Source organism: Peromyscus maniculatus, chromosome X (assembly GCF_049852395.1).
Source record: "Peromyscus maniculatus bairdii isolate BWxNUB_F1_BW_parent chromosome X, HU_Pman_BW_mat_3.1, whole genome shotgun sequence".
Taxonomy (NCBI): Eukaryota; Metazoa; Chordata; class Mammalia; order Rodentia; family Cricetidae; genus Peromyscus; species Peromyscus maniculatus.
Genome location: NC_134875.1, coordinates 37,162,538 through 37,179,422, shown reverse-complemented (window position 1 = coordinate 37,179,422; position 16,885 = coordinate 37,162,538). Strand labels below are relative to the sequence as shown.

The 16,885-nt window shown below is 45.4% G+C and overlaps 2 protein-coding genes and 1 pseudogene across 2 annotated transcripts in view; all 3 read left to right on the top strand.

Moving 5' to 3' along the window:
- Nucleotides 1-16,885, top strand: part of LOC143271051 (uncharacterized) — a 65,189-nt gene that overhangs the window by 33,137 nt on the left and 15,167 nt on the right. The window lies entirely within an intron of this gene.
- LOC143270921 (uncharacterized) lies at nucleotides 1,188-1,872 on the top strand. The gene is made up of 2 exons (XM_076562270.1): nucleotides 1,188-1,260; nucleotides 1,433-1,872. Exons 1-2 carry the CDS (start codon nucleotides 1,218-1,220, stop codon nucleotides 1,870-1,872), a joined length of 483 nt encoding a protein of 160 aa, XP_076418385.1. The 5' UTR covers nucleotides 1,188-1,217.
- Nucleotides 1,926-2,629, top strand: LOC102922881 (elongin-B pseudogene; annotated as a pseudogene).

The window sequence follows — 16,885 nt, the reverse complement described above, 5'->3', positions numbered from 1 at the left end:
AGAGAGCTGAGGATAATTAAAAGCACCTCGGACAGCTGAAATGTCAGAGGACACATGACCACCCAGTGTCTAATGGTGACCAGACAGTCAAGGCCCACAACTCACAAAGCCCTAGTCAGGGATGGATAAATGGGCCTGTGGTGGGAGGGGGTTGAGCCACCCCTTACTAGGTGGGCAATAGGTGAACAGAGCATGATCATCTCCTTGGTGTGGGCTAGACCATGTGGACCGTGGCCCCTCCAGTATCTCAGCCTATGCTAACACAGAGAAATAAACCATCTTCTAACAATTATCTTAGCCATTGTCCAGACTCTGCCATGATCCTATTAAAAACAAAAACCACGAAATGACAGAGCTCAGTGGCTATTTTTAATTTTGGGAATGTCACCTACTCTGGGGAGTCTCTCTAACTTTTCCTCAGTTCTGTCCTTTCCTGCAATGTTTCTTTGTAGAGCTGAATCCAGAATTGCTTACTCCTCCTGTCTATCACCTTCACAGCTGTGAGACAGGTTTGGAGCCAGTACCCAGGGTCAATATTTGATGTCCTCAGGTATCTGGGTCACCCTAGGACCTTGGGGCAAGCACAGCTATGTAGAGCAAGGTCTCCATCAGAATGAGCTTGTGAATACCAGTGGAATTCAGCCCTGTTGGGAGCACAGTCTCTCAGGAGGATCTTGCCCTGGCTTACCCACATATTTGTCATCATACAGGGCTCTTCAAGACAGCACATCCAAGATTTGGGCATTTTGTTTGAAGGACATTTGCATAATTTAATAAAATGATTTACCTGGGCTCAAGGGCCTGCTGAGTTTGAGAAGGTCTTTGTGTTACTCCCTGTGACTGAATTTGAACAGTCCATCCTTATCCAAAACTAGGGGTGTCAGCTAAGGAACAACCCAGAGCCACAGGTTCTGCACCCCCACGACCACACTCACTGTGTTTTTTAAAGTACTCCCTGCTCTTTCAGCCCTAACGTGCTTCAGTCTATGACCTCAGAGGACAAGCCGAAAGCCACTGAGTCTGTGCAGGCCAGAATGTGATGGGACACATTGTAATTACGTTGAGTGTCCAGAATACAAGCCTTCCGGGTCAAGAGTCACAGCTGTACCTGTGGCTCCAGACAGTGAGGACGTGGCTATAAAGCTTCGGAACTCGGGTCTGATTGAAGGATTTCCTGCACAGAGACTTGCCAGCACTGCAGCCAGTGTTTCAACAGGATGCTGAGTCTAGGAGCTGATGAGCAACAGGAACAACAGCGTGGTCAGTAAAATGGTTCTGATTGGACTAGGGCAAAATCCCGGGAGCAAATCTGTTGGAAAGGCCAGTGGCCATGCACTTCGATTACCCAGCTCTGCCCGTGGCCCCTCTCCAGGCTTTCCAATGATCCATGGCCAAGATGCTCAGATCTTTATCTTTGTGTTTTTCTCTCTAGCAGGTGAGAATGCAGTGGTCCTGAAGGCTGGAGAGAAAGGAGGCAAGAAAGGGCTTGTACAGAGCAAGCTTGCTCAGGGTGAGCTTGATCAGGGCGAACTTGTTCCAAGCAAGCCTGCTCAAAAAGATCTTGCTCAGTCCGATCTTGCTCAGGAAGCCACAGGTGTGGTAGAGGAGGGAGAAAACAAAAACAAAGAAGAAATGGAAGGAGCACATGCTGGCGATGGTAGTTCTGGCCCCATGGACAAGGGGATCCAGGCAGAAGGTGGCCATGGCAGCAGTGTTCAACAGCAACCTCAGCAAGAGGTGGCAATGCCTGAGGGCACCAAGAGTCTCCAGGCTGGGGATTTCCAGAGCCACACCAGATTCACCAAGTCTCAGCTGCAGGACCTGGAGCGTCTTTTCGAAGAGAATCACTTCCCCAGCTTTCAAGTAACGTAAGCAGAACACCCTGCTAGGCGCCTGGTTTTCAGGTAGTGCATCCAGGCTGTCCTTTGGTGCTCCCTGAACCCCTGATTTTCTCTAGAAACAAAGCAAGCATGTCTGGACCCTCCAGCAGAAATTGGATTCTGGAGTAAGGCATGTGCCATAGTCCAACTGAAAAGATTGTGTTTTGTTGCCTGTTAAAGTGGCGTATGAGTTGTAAATTAAGACAGTGCTTGTTCTAAATGAGTCTCTGTAAGAATGAGTGAGGACTGTCAGCTGCCACCATGATAAGAAGCATGTGAAGACACCAGTAAGCCACGAGCCACATGGCAAGGTTTTTAGATTACAGGAGTTGTCTTTGAAGAAAGAATGGCTCCTTTTTTTCCCTGGCTCCTGTAAAGCCTTCAGGGAAAGCACCAGAGCTGGCTCTGCACCATGGGACTCACAACCATCAGAGAAGTTGTTTCTCATGATCCGCCGCCACAAGACCACCATCTTCACAGAAGCCAAGGAGTCAAGTACCGTGTTCCAGCTAAAGCATGTTGTCCAAGGCATCCTCCAGCAGCCTCCAGAAGAGCAGCGGCTGTACAAGGATGACCAGCTCCTTGATGACAGAAAAACTCTGGGCAACTGTGGGTTCACTAGCCAGACAGCTTGGATACAGGCCCCAGCCACAGTGGGCCTGGCCTTCCAAGCAGATGATGCCTTTGAAGCCCTGCACATTGAGCCCTTCTCCAGCACTCTGGAGCTTCCAGATGTGATGAAGCCATAGGATTCTGGAGGCAGAGCCAATTAACAAGCTGTGCAGTGAGGGCCCCAGGCCTAGAGACCGATTCCCTCAATGAAGACGATTTGGCTGTCAAAAAAAAAAAGGTTACTTAAATTACAAAATATTTAATAGATGGCTACATCGTTAGATTAGCAACATTCAATAACACACTATAACATTAACAAAATAACAAATTGTATCCTGTCTTTACTACTAAAACTTCAATTTTTAATTTTTATTTTTGTACAACATAACAAACTTAAAATAACAATGTAAACAGAATTAGGATGGATTAAAAATATAAAAATAAATTAAATTGAAAAGATTTTTAAAATATTTCTACTAAATGATACTAAGGCACAAAAATACAAATTTAATTATATACTTCTCAAATTACCTTAAATGCCATAGGAAATTAAAATATTTAAAAAAAAGAATGAGTGAGAAGCCTTAGGTGTGGCTGGAAAAATGCAGGAGGGATTCCACCTCAGATTAAAATTTGGCTAACACTTTTCATCATGGAGGCTCTCTTAATGAAGGTTTACATGTTAAGTACATAGACGACATACTTGTGTTTGGAGGATTACCCTTAATTTTGGTCCCTAAAAGAAACCTGTTACTAAAGTAAGTCTCAAAGTATGTGTGAAGAATAGTGTGTGTGTGTGTGTGTGTGTGTGTGTGTGTGTGTGTGTGTGTGTATACCTGTGCGCACACACAAGTGTGGACACAAACATTTAAGCAAACAGGACATGTCCTTATACAGTTTATTTCCACCAAAAAGCCTAAATGTTGGAATCTTTTTACTTCAGGAAGGATCTTGCAAGATGGATGGGTGTGTCAGAGGCAGATGTGCTGGTCAGTATTCTAAAAATAATATTATTTGGTGAGGGCTCCACGTCTTGTGACGTTGTCTAGAGGATAATTATAGCAGAAGAGTGGGACCCTAAAGTTGTATCCCAAGGCCGCCAGATAAGTCCACAGCCGGGCTAGGCTCAAGATGATGAAAGACCTCCATTTTCTCAGGTAGGAAATGCAAACCTGGACACCTGAAAACGTAAGTTGCCAAGGTGCTTTGTCTGACCCTCGGTGAACATAGTGTGTTCTCCATGACCTTCTGAAGGCTGTGCAGCTGCATGCCTCACTTAAGTGAAGAGATCATGTTCTTGCCCACCTTCAACTATTTCACTCTGCGTGTCTCAGAAAAACTTTTCTCAGACTTGTTTTGTTCTAGTCTGTAAATGTCACATGCCTGTCTTAGTTCTCAATCAATACTGGGACCAGGAACCTCAAACGTCCCAGTGCCCTTTTACCAGTCTTTTGTTGGTTATGAATGTGAACTGTGTTCACCATTACAATCAGCCCTGGCTTTTCCAGACCACGTGCCCATAAGGGAAAAGGCCTATAGACAGTATGCTTGGAGGCTAGGGAGGAAGCATAGAACAGGAAGAAGTGCCCTTTGTCTCATAAAATGTGCATTCTGGATACTCACAAAAGGCTATCACCATGGATCCTTTCACGGACAGCTTTGAGCCTTGAGATAGTTCTCCGGGGTTTTTGATACTTTTCAACACACAGCAGGGACCAGGAACAACCCACCAGCTAGATCTGCATTCTCTCCTGAACAAATGCATTAAAAATATCAATTGATGCAGAGAAGGGGCAATATTCTACAAACATCTAGTAAGGCTGGTTGGAGCTTTTGAGCCTTTTACTTTCTGTGTCTTAACCATCTCTCCCTTATTATGAAATGTTTCACCTCCATTTGGAATGTCGTGTGTCTTCAGGAGCTTTCCTCCAAATGGAATGTATTATCTTGGAGGAAACTGCTACACAAAATGTTTATCCAGCTGTAGGGCCAGACCCTTTTGAGGCATCCTCTAGGTGACCACATGTCTGGCTCAGGTTCTGACTGGCCTTCCTATCAAGTAGATGAGGCTCCACTTTTCTGAGGCTTACATTGCTGTGCAAGGGACCAGTAGTGTGTCTGTGAGAGGGCACCTTCATAAAACATGGCAGAGATGGTGGCGAGACCAGGTAAATATGTGTGAAAAGGCATCTGTGTTTCTGACAGCTGACTACATATGACTGGCTGGGATCTGTCTAAGAGAAAGAGCTTTCATTGACACTTTAGAAGTGAAGACATTCTGCTGTTCATTGAGGGCATGTTGTAAACATCCCTTCCCTCAGAAATCCCAAATCCATACACAGCTTCTTCCTGAAATCATGAGGCTCAGTTTCTATGACTTCCCTTGTAACTTTTCCAAGGGTTGCACTGGCTTTTTTTGCAGTACTGCACAACACACTGTAAACATAGGACCAAAATGTCACTATGGAAGGTAAAGGTCAGAGACTGGCCTGTGCTTTCAGAGTCCTTGAAGACTCTTGAAGCAGACACGCACAGAACTGACCCTGTCCACTCAATGTTCATCTCATGTGTCATAGAGACTAGGAAATGTGGGGTCTGGGATGTTGAGAAATTATCCAATCTTCACCCATGCCTCATGTGGTCATTGTGAGTCCCCCCCTTCCCCACTCTCCATGCTAAAATCAGCCTGCAATCTCCCATAGCCCCATTCCCAAGGAGTTCTGTGAGGTCCAAGACCACGGGCCAGGGTAGGCAGCCAGGTCTGAGCAGGTCTTCTAAAAGTAAGAAACACTGTCCTTCCCCCATCCCATGCTTGGGCCATGTCCCAGCCAATTCTCACTTCAGAGACACACCCACTAATGTAGGAAGCACTCAGAAAGCCAATAGCAATCTAGAAAGAGGAGGGCCTGAATCTTCGTGTCAGCAACCCACTGAAAGCCCCCAGGGTAAAGCTCCTTCCAAACACCTCAGGGAGTGTGCTGGTGACTAGGCGTCTGAGGAGCAGCAGCCATGGAGAACCTCCACAATTACAACGACAACTTCTGCCATCATCTGGAGGACTGTGAGGACGACATTGGGCCCCACCCTGAACATGAGGGAGCACCAAAATCAGGTGGCAGGGTCTATGAAGGAGCTCTAAGTCTGGACAACAGTGAGAACCAACAGGGCAACCTCAACCAGGGAGGCCACATGAGCCTGGGTCCTGAAGGTGACCACATCAACCAGGTTGCCATGGAGGCGGACCCAGAGGAGCCAGCCATCTTGCTGGCTGAGGTTCCAAGGATACAGCCCAGCAGGCACCAAACCCAGTTCCACTTCACACAGTGGCAGGTGCAGGAAATGGAGATCATTTTCCAAGAAACCCAGTATCCAGATGTGCTCACAAGGTATGTGGCTGGCATTAGGAGGCACCCTGGCCTCCAGAGACTAGTGTTCATATTGACCTGGCCTTTGCCCCTTCTGGGGAGGCCCATCCTCCCCATTCATTTCCAAACCACAGGTAGCTTCTACCCCATGATGGGTGTGTGGAATTTGCTTTGTGGCATCGAGCTCATGTTTGAATCAAGGTTAGTGTTTTCATGCAGTGGTGGCATGAGACAGGTGTGCTCACTGCTCATGTCCTTCTTTATCTCGGTTCTCAACCGTGGTGCAACATGGGTGAATGAAAATCGTGTAGGAACTCAAACTATTCTGATGCTTTAGAATTCTGCAATGTTATGATTTGTCTGACAGAGCTCTAGAAGTCCATTCCTCTTGACCCACTGTATCAAAATTCCCTTCTTCTTCTACCCCAGAACCTAATGTCTTCTTCCTTCCTGGTGTAAACAGTAGTGCTCTACAGGCCGCCTGTGATAGAGGTCAACGTCCTTTTTTGATTGATTTGTCATAGTTCTCGGGCTTTTCAGCTGTAGTTTCTGCTGCTGTTCAGATCTTTTGGGTCTGAATCTCACACTACTGTATCAACATACCCTGTCTTTGTTCAGAATCCCTCCTCTGAGGAGTTCAGGGTTGTTTTTGCCTTGTGGCTATGGGGGTGGGGTTGATGTTACCTGGGATGACAAAATTCTCTTCACCTCCAGGCTTCTGGTCTTGTCTATGTAAACTCTGAAATGGAGTTACTGGATTGAGTCTTTTCCTAAGCAATGCTTTTCCTCACATGGTTCATGAGTAGATATTTCCATCCACAGTCTAGAAGCTCCTGTTTTCTCTGCATCCTCACCTCTTGATTGTGTTAGCTACCCTACTGGGTAAGAGATTGTGACAGTGTTCTTCCCAAACATTTTCCTACGTTGTGGTTGTCTTTGTCACTTTTGTGTGTCTGTGGTGATGGTTGAAGGCAGGGAATGTGTACACTCCACAGGCAGTTCACTAAATCTATGGCCATAGCCACCATTCCTTGGTGGTACTAAAGGGGTGTTTGGTTTCTTTAAAAATGGGCTTCCTTTGGAGTACTTGCTGAAATGGACCTCCCAGTGTAAACCAAGCTAATCTTGTTCTTGAGGCTATCCTCTCTCTGGTGTTCAAGTACTAGGAATACAAATCTGAGACTCCCTGCCTGGGCTACGAGCCTCCTCTTACTGATTGAGATAGGGTCTTTCTACCTTCCTTAGGGTGACCTTGAACTTAGACTAGAGCCCACTCAGTCCTTATATTGTGACCCTTCTGCCTTAGATTCCCAAATAGCTGGACTTACAGGTCTCCACTATCAGTTCTGGCTACACACTCTTGGTTGTGTCCAATGATGCACAGAAGATTATATTTTTCATGTGCTCTATTTTATCTCATTTTCTCCCCACCCACCCCTCTACGCCCACCCCAACTTCTTCCTGGTCTTCCCATTAGGTACTAAACAAAATTTATAGGAAACAGTGTCAGGAGAATAAGATCCTGCCATCATGCAGCCTTTCACATGTTTCCTACCTATTCCCTATGCTTAAAATTTACATAATGTCTCTCTCATAGACTTCTGCCTTTGTACTCATTTATAAAATACTGCATTGAAATTATTTGTGTAAGCTAATTAGAGTCATTTTGATCATCAATCTACAACACAACACTTTTAATGTTGTGATGATATGAAACCTTTGAAAAACATGTCGCTTTATCAGTGACACATCCTTGAGTTTAGCAGGAAGACAATGACTGTCACAAGTACACACTGTTTTCAGCCTGTGATGCTTCTCATAACATTGACTACTGATCTCTGTGGCTTTCTCTACACAGACGGGTGCTTGCCAGAAACATGAATGTGCCCGAAGCCAAAGTGCAGGTCAGTAAATCTGAGAAAGCATGGGGCAGGGTAGGCCATCTGGAGCACTTAAGGTCTTGGACCAGTGTCCTGGGTCTTTTTCAGTAGGAGTATAATTTCTGTTTTCCTATGATGACAGTCACTGGCTTCTTCATTGGAAGGTGGAAGATCTATACTTCAGCTAGTGCTTCTTGCCTATTCCTGGAAGTAAAGTGACTTCCTGATGGAAACAGAAACCCAAAGCAACCACTTGCTGCCCATGTTCTGTGTGCAAAGCCAAGGTCTTTACACAGCAAGGGCTCTATAATTATATACATGTAGAACACATACCTGTTAGTGCATGGTTATTTACTCAGTACTCATGTTTACTTCCTTCACCACCATTGTCCTTTACAGGAAACTAATGTGGAGTCATTCGGGGCTGAGGATGCTGCTGTAGAGACTCAAGTTGATGCAGGATCAAACAGGGCTATCAAAGGATTCAGTTGCGTTGAATTACTAAAAATTAGCTGTGTACACTTAGCTAAAGGATAATCTACTAGCTATCGGGGCAAGTTACCAATCTGCCCATGGAACCCACAAGAACCAACTCACACATGATATGATGACACTGATGTGGGGACAGAGCTTCATAGTCCAAGTGGTTGCTCCTCCTCCTCTGTGAGTGTGCATGAGATAGCAGCACTCAATTTTCATCTGGAGGATTGGTTTCAATTCAGATGTTGCCTCCACCCTAACACAATCTACAAACTGTCCCAAGGGCGGTGGAAGGGGGGGGTGAGGATTAATGCTCTTGAAACCTTGTCTAAGGGATGAAACAGTCAAAACCAGTTAATTCATTAGAGATGACCCAGCTTCGGTGAATAAGACACCCATAAAAGTGCACCTTGGAAATCACATTAAATGTGCACTTGTCTTGCACCGAGTCTTTTCCAGAACTTAGCACAGGGCTGCTGCTCTTATTGTGTGATCAGAAGGAGCAGGCATACTATGACTTTTCAGAAATAGTGATTGCTGGTACTGTTTTCAGATTTCTGTGAAGAAGGCAGGGTTAACTGGAGTCTAGCCATGGCCTCTAACACTGAACACACCCTGCCTGCTTCTGCCCTGGGTGGCTGAGCATTTGGAAGAGAGCTGCTGAAGGGCAGTTCAGAATGCCAGTGTCCCGATGATGTGCCTCTTTGCATCAAAGTGCCCAGCATGCTGAGACATTTCCTGTTCTCCTCTGCTTTCAGACTTGGTTTAACAACAGGAGAGCCAAACAGAGGGCCAGTGAGAAGAAAGCGATGCTCAGGAGCACACCACCTGGGATCCAGGACCACATTTCCATGAGGGACATGGAGGAGCCCTAGGATGCCATCCTTGTCCAAGAGCCACATGGAGATGGGCTGTTGAAAATTATGTGTCTCTATATCGTTGGCATTGGAATAACAGTACCAATAAAGACAGATTTTCACAATATTTTCTTCTGCTTTGTAGAATGTAGATGCAAAAAGTCTCTGTACACAAGATTCAAACAGGTTGACAAAGAGGTCTTCTTTCATGAGGTGACAAGCCTGTGTCACCTTCAGTAGCCCCTGAGCTTCACAGTTGTTTCTCTGGTCTTTCTGGATTTGCACAGAAAGTGGCTTGTTCTCTGTCTCTCACTCCTGACCCCCATTCTGAATGCGTAGGAGCAGAAACATGTCCAAGGATCCTCACTGTCCCCAGTAGGTGGTCAGTGCGTTTTCAGACAGCACAGCCTCCTGCCCACACACATGAGTTCAGTACACACCTGAATCTTCCAAAGGCCAGTCACAGGACTCACTGGATCAGGCAGCACTCGTCTTCACTGTGGGAATACAGGTCTCTGCTCACCTGACCCTTCTTCTGTGCAGCAAGCATGGCCCTAGGAGCAACAGTATACAGAGGTCCTGCTGCTTCAAAAGAAACAGGAGACTCCAAACATTCCAGATTGGAGGGAGGCTTAGGCTTCTCTCCTGCCACCCAGCCCAGAGCATGCAAGATATTGCCCACCTTCCCCGGCTCAGAGGCTCACTTTAGATTTTTCTTTAAGTATATGTTTCTAGTAGCTTCAGAAACAGATGTAGGTATTTTATTTAATTAACTTTTTTTTTTTATTTTACAACACCATTCAGTTCAACATAATAGCCACAGATTCCCCTGTTCTACCCATCTCGCCACCCTCCCCCTCCCCCTAGCCCACCTCCCATTCCCACCTCCTCCAGATCAAGGTCTCCCCCGAGGACCGGGATTGACCTGGTAGACGCAGCCCAGGCAGGTCCAGTACCCCCCTCCCAGACCGAGCCGAGCATCCCTGCATAAGTCCCAGGATTCAAACAGCCAACTCATGCAACGAGCCCAGGACCCGGCACCAACTCACAGCTGCCTCCCAAACAGATCAAGCCAAATGACTGTCTCACCCATTCAGGGGGCCTGATCCAGTTGGGGGCCCCTCAGCTTTTGGTTCAGCTATGTTCATATTAGCATTGTTTGTAATAGCCAAAACCTGGAAGCAACCTAGATGCCCTTCAACTGAAGAATGGATAAATAAATTGTGGCACATATACACAATGGAATACTACTCCGCAGATAAAAACAATGACATCATACGGTTTGCAGGCAAATGGATGGATCTAGAAAAAATCATCCTGAGTAAGGTAACCCAGACTCAGAAAGACAAATATGGTATGTACTCACTCATAGGAAGATGCTAGATGTGGAACAAGGATGACTGGACTGCTACTCACATCACCAGTGAGGCTACCTGGAAAACGGGACCCCCAAAAAAAGACACGGAGAAATGGATGAGATCTACATGAACAGCCTGGTCATGAGTGGGAACAATTAATTAACTTTTGTAGCCTCATAAATAATGTCTTCCATAAGTGATCAGGACCCTAAAAGTGTTGAAAATGAGGACGATCTGGCCTCTGATGAAGGAGAAATGAGAGAGCCACACATCTGAAGTGTGAGTCTTAACAGGAGCTTCATTCAAAGAGCTCTGTTGTTTACTGGCAGTCTAGCAGAAGGAATAGTGAGGTGGTTCTCTGGCAGGGTATGTATAGTGTATTGGTTCTGGACATGCTGTGTTTCCTGGATGGGCCCTCAGCAACAGCATCTGGAAAGAGTGAATAGTAGAAAGAGGTAGAAGGTGGAAGGGCAATGACACAACACCAATTTAACAGTGGAAAGGTAGAGTACCAGGTACTAAAGACTCAAAATGCATTTAACAGCGCAGGCATGGGGTGAAGTTATGAAGTTACATTGCTAAGGATGAAAAGATCTCCAACTGAATTTGAGCAGCAGAAATGGTTTGTGTGTTTGAACAGAAGAATGGTGACATAAAACATCTTCCCAGCAAAATGTTAGTGATCTGGGAAATTTTAAGATTTTTGATGAAAAACATGGAAGATTTTAAAAGATTTATTTATTATCTTTATTTTATGTGCATGTGTGTTTTGCCTACATGTATGTCTGTGTACCATGTGCATGCATTGCCCATGGAAGGCAGAAGAGGAGATCAGATCCTCTGGAATGGGAGTTATAGACCACTGTCAGTCACCATGTGGATTTTGGGAATCAAGTCCCAGGCCTCTGGAAGAGCAGCCAGTTCTCTTAAGCACTGAGCCATCTCTCAGGCCCTGATAGTGTGAAGTTTAAGCCTCCACTCCAACTCTCTCTTGTGTTCCGAAGATAACAGCTATTATAGAGATTTATTTGTGCTGATGTTTCATGAATTCAATTCAAACAAAGAAAATGAAAGCACCCCAGGGCAGGCACCATGCCTCAGTCAGTGGGAGAAGGTACTTGTGCCAAAGCTGAGGATCTGAGTTTCATCCCCAGGAACCATATGGTGAAAGGACAGAACCTTCTGCAAGTTGCCCTCCACATGAGTGAGCTCACATGCACACACACACACACACACACACACACACACACACACACACACACACTCACAAATTAAAATGTGGAACAAAACTATGTCATGCTGAAGTATGGAAGTGAGAATAAAATTGATTAACTTGTACTCAATAAGAGGTGGGAGGTGCTGCTGATGCATTTAATCATACCTAAACCTCCTCAGAAATGTGTGCTGACTGCTGGTGCCAAAGAAATGTTAGACTCCCACCTCAGAAAGGGGGAGAGACAAACTTTTCTTAATTATTGCAGTGGGAACAATCAATTGCTTCAGATACACTCCTGGGCAGTATCTCCCTTCATAAGAATCCATCCCTGATAGCTGGGCAATGGTAGTGCATGCCTTTAATCCCAGGCAGGTGGATCTCTGTTAGTTTGAGGCCAGCAAAGTCTACAAAGTGAGTTCCAGGATAGGCAAGGCTGTTACTGAGACAAACCCTGTCTTGAAAAAAAATCTATTCATGGATACAATGCAAAAGAAAGTAAAGCAATGTGTAGAGTTTGTAGATATTTTCCTGCCCACACTGAAGCCTTATGTGAAAGAAGCGGGCACACCTCCTGATTGCCCAGGCAAACTGCTGAATCAAGGCTTCAAATAGAAGTTAAAGAAGACAATGAAACTGCTAATAAATTGGGAAGGGAATCTTGTAAGAAACCCAACCCTATTGGGCTTGTGTCTTCCAACTGCAGAAAAACAAAGGCGCACAGCAAGCCAGAGTATGGCTCTGCCTTATGGTGGAGCTTAGCTACCTTTCTCTTAATACAAAGGGTGCCACCTTGTGGAGCATGCACATATACTCACTGTATACTGCCTGGCCTTTCCATGTCTTTAACCAAATATTTAAATTTTGTAGTGATTCTAACCTGTAGAATGTCTTAAGTGATCAACCGGGTCTGCTTTCTGATGCTGTGATAAAACACAAATCAAAAGCAACTTGGAGAAGGAAAGGGTTGACTTACTTGGCTTAAGGGTTACAGTCCATCCATCCTCTGGGGAAGCTAAGGCAGGAAGCTGGAGGCAGGAGTTGATGCAGAGGCCGTGGGTGAGTGCTGCTTACTGCCTTGTTCCCCAGGGTTTTCTCAGTCTACTTTTTCTTTCATGACACAGTTTCTCTGGGAACATTTGGCTGGGCACCCCCAGTGACACACAATTGGGCTGGTTCCTCCCACAGCAATCATTGATGAGAAAATGCCCCATTGACATGTCCACGGGCCAATCTGAAGGAGGCAATTCCTCTTTCCAGGTGACTTTTTGGGCGGGATTGGGGGTGTTGAGACAGAGTTACTCTGTGTACCACCTGCTTTCCTGGATATCGTTCTGGAGAGCAGCCTGGCCTTGAACTCACAGGGATCCATCTGCCTATGACTCCAGAGTGCCGGGATTAAAGGTGTGTACCACCACCAGCTGCCTTTTTGTTGTTGTTGTTGTTGTTTGTTTTGTTGTTTTCTTTTGTTTCCAAGACATGGTTTCTCTGTATAACAGCCTTGGCTGTCCTGAAACTAGCTCTGTAGACCAAGCTGCCCTCACACTCACAGAGTTCTGACTATCATTGCCTCCCGAGTGCTATCAGCCAGTACCATGAAGATCCTGCACAGAACTTCTGTGAATGGTGGGATTTATAAATGAAATATGTTTGCTGCATTGGATCTGGATTTTTAATGTTAAGTGAACACAAAGAGAAAATTGAAGTCCTTAAATACTATATATTTTCCTTTGTATGTTGACATGGAGTTACATTTTTCCCTGTGTTGTGAAAAATAAATTTGCCTTGAAAATATATACTATTACAGGATCTTTCATTGTATACAGACATGGCCTCTGCTTCAGCTTGGCCTGTGTGATGCCCTGACCCTGGGTGGCAGCACATGTCACTCAGGTCTGTATGGGCCTGGCAGCAGCACAGTTCTCAGGCACCAAGAAGGCCACCGGTGGAAGCCCAGACCCTGGGCATCAGTGTGCTGTTTGGTGACAACATGGGCCATGGATATCAGCCCACACTCAGGGTGCAGTAGAGCCACAGACGAAGACATGGAGAGTTTTGCCTGGATGGTGAAATTGAGGGAAAGCTGGCAGGCTGAACCAACCCAGCTACCACCCAGTCCCAGAACCAGGATAACAAGGTAGTCTACCTCATCTATGAACTGCTGGAGCATGTGAGGGGGCCTGTCCTGCAGACCCAAAGCTGCAGGATCTCCATGACACAAGGCAACATCAGAATATCCAAGAGGAGGTCCAGTGATTTTTTTTTTTGTGTGTGTGTGTGTGTGTTTGGTTTGAGTGTTTTAGTTTTACTTTTAAATTTTGTTTTGGAGGGCATGTTGCAAGGGCACAGGGCAGAATTGAGGACACAGGGAGATGAGTGAGATTAGAATGCATGATGTGAAATTCACAAAGAATCAAGAAAAACGTTAAAAAATAAAACACAATAGTAATAAAAAAAATAGAGATGACATTAAAAATTCAAGAAACACTCGGTGTTTTCCAGTATTGTATCTACCCTTTTAGCTCTTTGTGGCATTCATGAGACTGCCTGGGACCTTCCAGGATCACACATGGTACAGAGGGACACTGAATAGAAGCTGGATTTCCATACATCCAAAGGTCTTAGACCCCCGTGCTTTCTATAGATATAGAAGTGGCCATGTTCTCTTCCATAGGGCTGGAATTCCTTAGGACGTTACTGATTGGAAGGGCTCCCCAAGCCCTCTGAACTACTGCTTTGTTCTGACCCCTCACATGGAACAGGAGACATGCAAGAGGGGCACCAGCAGCTCAGGGGAGCAGAGGGGGAGCTGGAGTGGAGTTCTCCCCTAAGGACCTAAAACACCAGGCCACTATAGACGGGATGCAAACACCTGGATCCCAAGGAGGCTTTTAGGACAAAGCTGTACATTCACACAGGTTTTTTTAAACAAACATGAGTAAATTTTAAAAACCAAATTCGGGCCCATTGCTCACTGCTTCACAGGAAAATGAGGAGTGGGAGATGAAACTGATAAGATGAAATATGAAATGGATATATATATATATATATATATATATATATATATATATATATATATATATATATATATATATATTTCCTTCATTTCTTTCTTTCTTTTATATATTTATTTTTTTGGGGCAAAATGCCCTAGGCAGAGCTAAAACTCACTCTCAAACCAAGAATGACTTTGAAGTTATGAGCTTTCTGTGTCACAAGTATTTCAGACTGGGACACCCTGCCCCTTTATGGTATTTCAGGGGCTCTAATCCATGTTTTTATGCATGTTGCACAAAGACTTGGCACAATGAGCTACGACCTCATCCCAGAAATTAATGTCTTTATACTCACAGCCAGAAACAGAAAAAATAATTCTAAGGGCCCTGGACACTTCATCTGACCCGTCCAGCAGGCCAGGTTATTCGAGGGTCTCGAGGAGGGACCACCTGTGAATCAATGGGGGGCGAGAGGGAAAGGAGACCAAGCGCGTGAAGAAAGACAAAGCAGTCTGAGTTGCGTCAAGGCCTCGTTTATTGACTGGGTGTTAGAGCTTATAAACAGGGCTTTAGGTAGGGAGGGGGAGCAGGAGTGAGGAGAGGACAAAGAAAATTCCTAAGGAGGGTCAGCAGGAGGTCGCTTTGGTCCCAGGCCCCTGCAGCTAGCTGATTTAAAGAGGTTTATTTAATCCTACATTCCTAGGTTAGACTAAAAGCCTCTTATTTACACGAGGCTTGATAAATCGTGGCAGGTAACACAAGGTTCAAGACACAGATGTCCAGAGTCGGTCTCCAACAGTTCCCCCTCTTTTCTCAAAAATGGACCAAGTCCATGTGATCGGGGTTGCGGAGGTCCGAGAGAGCCTCTGTCTTAGGCTATACAGGGGGACTCCCACACATGGCAGGTGCCATGTTGAGCTGGTCTCAACGACCTCTGTACGCTGTTGTCTCCTGCGTGGGCCCTGTACTATTCCTGTCATTGAGTACTCTCTAGCAAGACCATGGGGACGTTAGGGCTTTAGGACACTGAATCTGAGTCCTTGATGGGCTCCTGGCTGGCCTCCTAGGAATCTGCTCTGTGATAATGAATCGAGACATGTTGTGGTAAGGCCAAATCAATCTGATTTTTGATAAACCGAGTCTCGCTGAAAGGCCCAGGGACCAAAGGAAATGAGAAGGAGAAGGAAAATAATCAGGGGGGCCAGGAGGGTGGGGATCAGGGTAGAAAGCCAAGGGGATTCTTTAAAGCTTTTATATAGAAGGGCAAATCCTGCTCCTAAGAGCAAGAGCCACATCTTACTGCAGCCCCATAAAGGCTAATAAAGGAAAAACCCACAAGATTACAATTCCCATACAATTTCATTTCACAAGATCATGGTCTGGGTACAGAGTGATCACAGATGGGTAATTTGTGTCAACAGGTACATTTTTCCTGAAACCTCAAGGGGGGGGGTATCAAGGCAGAAGTGGAGTTTACACAAAGGTCACAGTGGTCCTTCCTGGAACACCTGCAACTATCCCAGTCACAGTTGAGCACATCTCTTAACAGAAATCCCTTTACATTGTTATATGGTTGCAGGGGAGATTGAACAATGGCTAAGTCAGGTTGTTCTTGGAACTAGATTTTTAGTGTCTCATTTCCTGGTGCTTGAAGTTTTCTCTATTACTGAGGCTTGGGGGTGTAAGCCTGAAGGGCTAGGGTCTTTCACTCCCCCGTTTTCTTTTTGGCAAATTTTAATCTTAAAATTATGGCATTACATTTGGTACCTCATGGCCTATTTTAGTAACTCATGGCCTGTAATGGCCATGCATGGTTCATGTACAATTAGCCATCTGGTTTCTATGCCAGGGAGTTTTCTTTTGACCCAGCATTTCAGCCTTTTTTGAACAAGGAAAATGGGACGATGTATTCTCTTTCTGGAACTGCTTCAAGCTGGCATTGGGGCGTCGTTATCAGGGCCCCTCCCCCAAAAGGCTGAAAAGCTGGTCAAAAACTGGGCAGGGGGCATTTGTCAGTAGCATGTAGCTGCCTGACCCCATAGGGACAGAGAAGAATCATGTTAGCTGGGCTGGTCCACGTTAGCCTATAGCACGTCTGGAGTCCACAGTCGTCTGGAGTGGTGGAGTCAGCAACTGAAACTTGGAGGTATCTGCCAGCCAAGTAGAAATCTGTTGAGACAGATTTGAACTAGGAACAGAGGTTAAAATTTATGAATTTATTTGGAACCCTTAGGTTTATACCCT

Excerpts from the sequence above, each read along its gene's own strand:
- LOC143270921 (XM_076562270.1), top strand. The coding sequence starts at position 1,218 with ATGCTGAGTCTAGGAGCTGATGAGCAACAGGAACAACAGCGTG. Across the intron at positions 1,261-1,432 it reads GCAACAGGAACAACAGCGTG|CAGGTGAGAATGCAGTGGTC; the intron begins GTCAGTAAAATG and ends TTTTCTCTCTAG.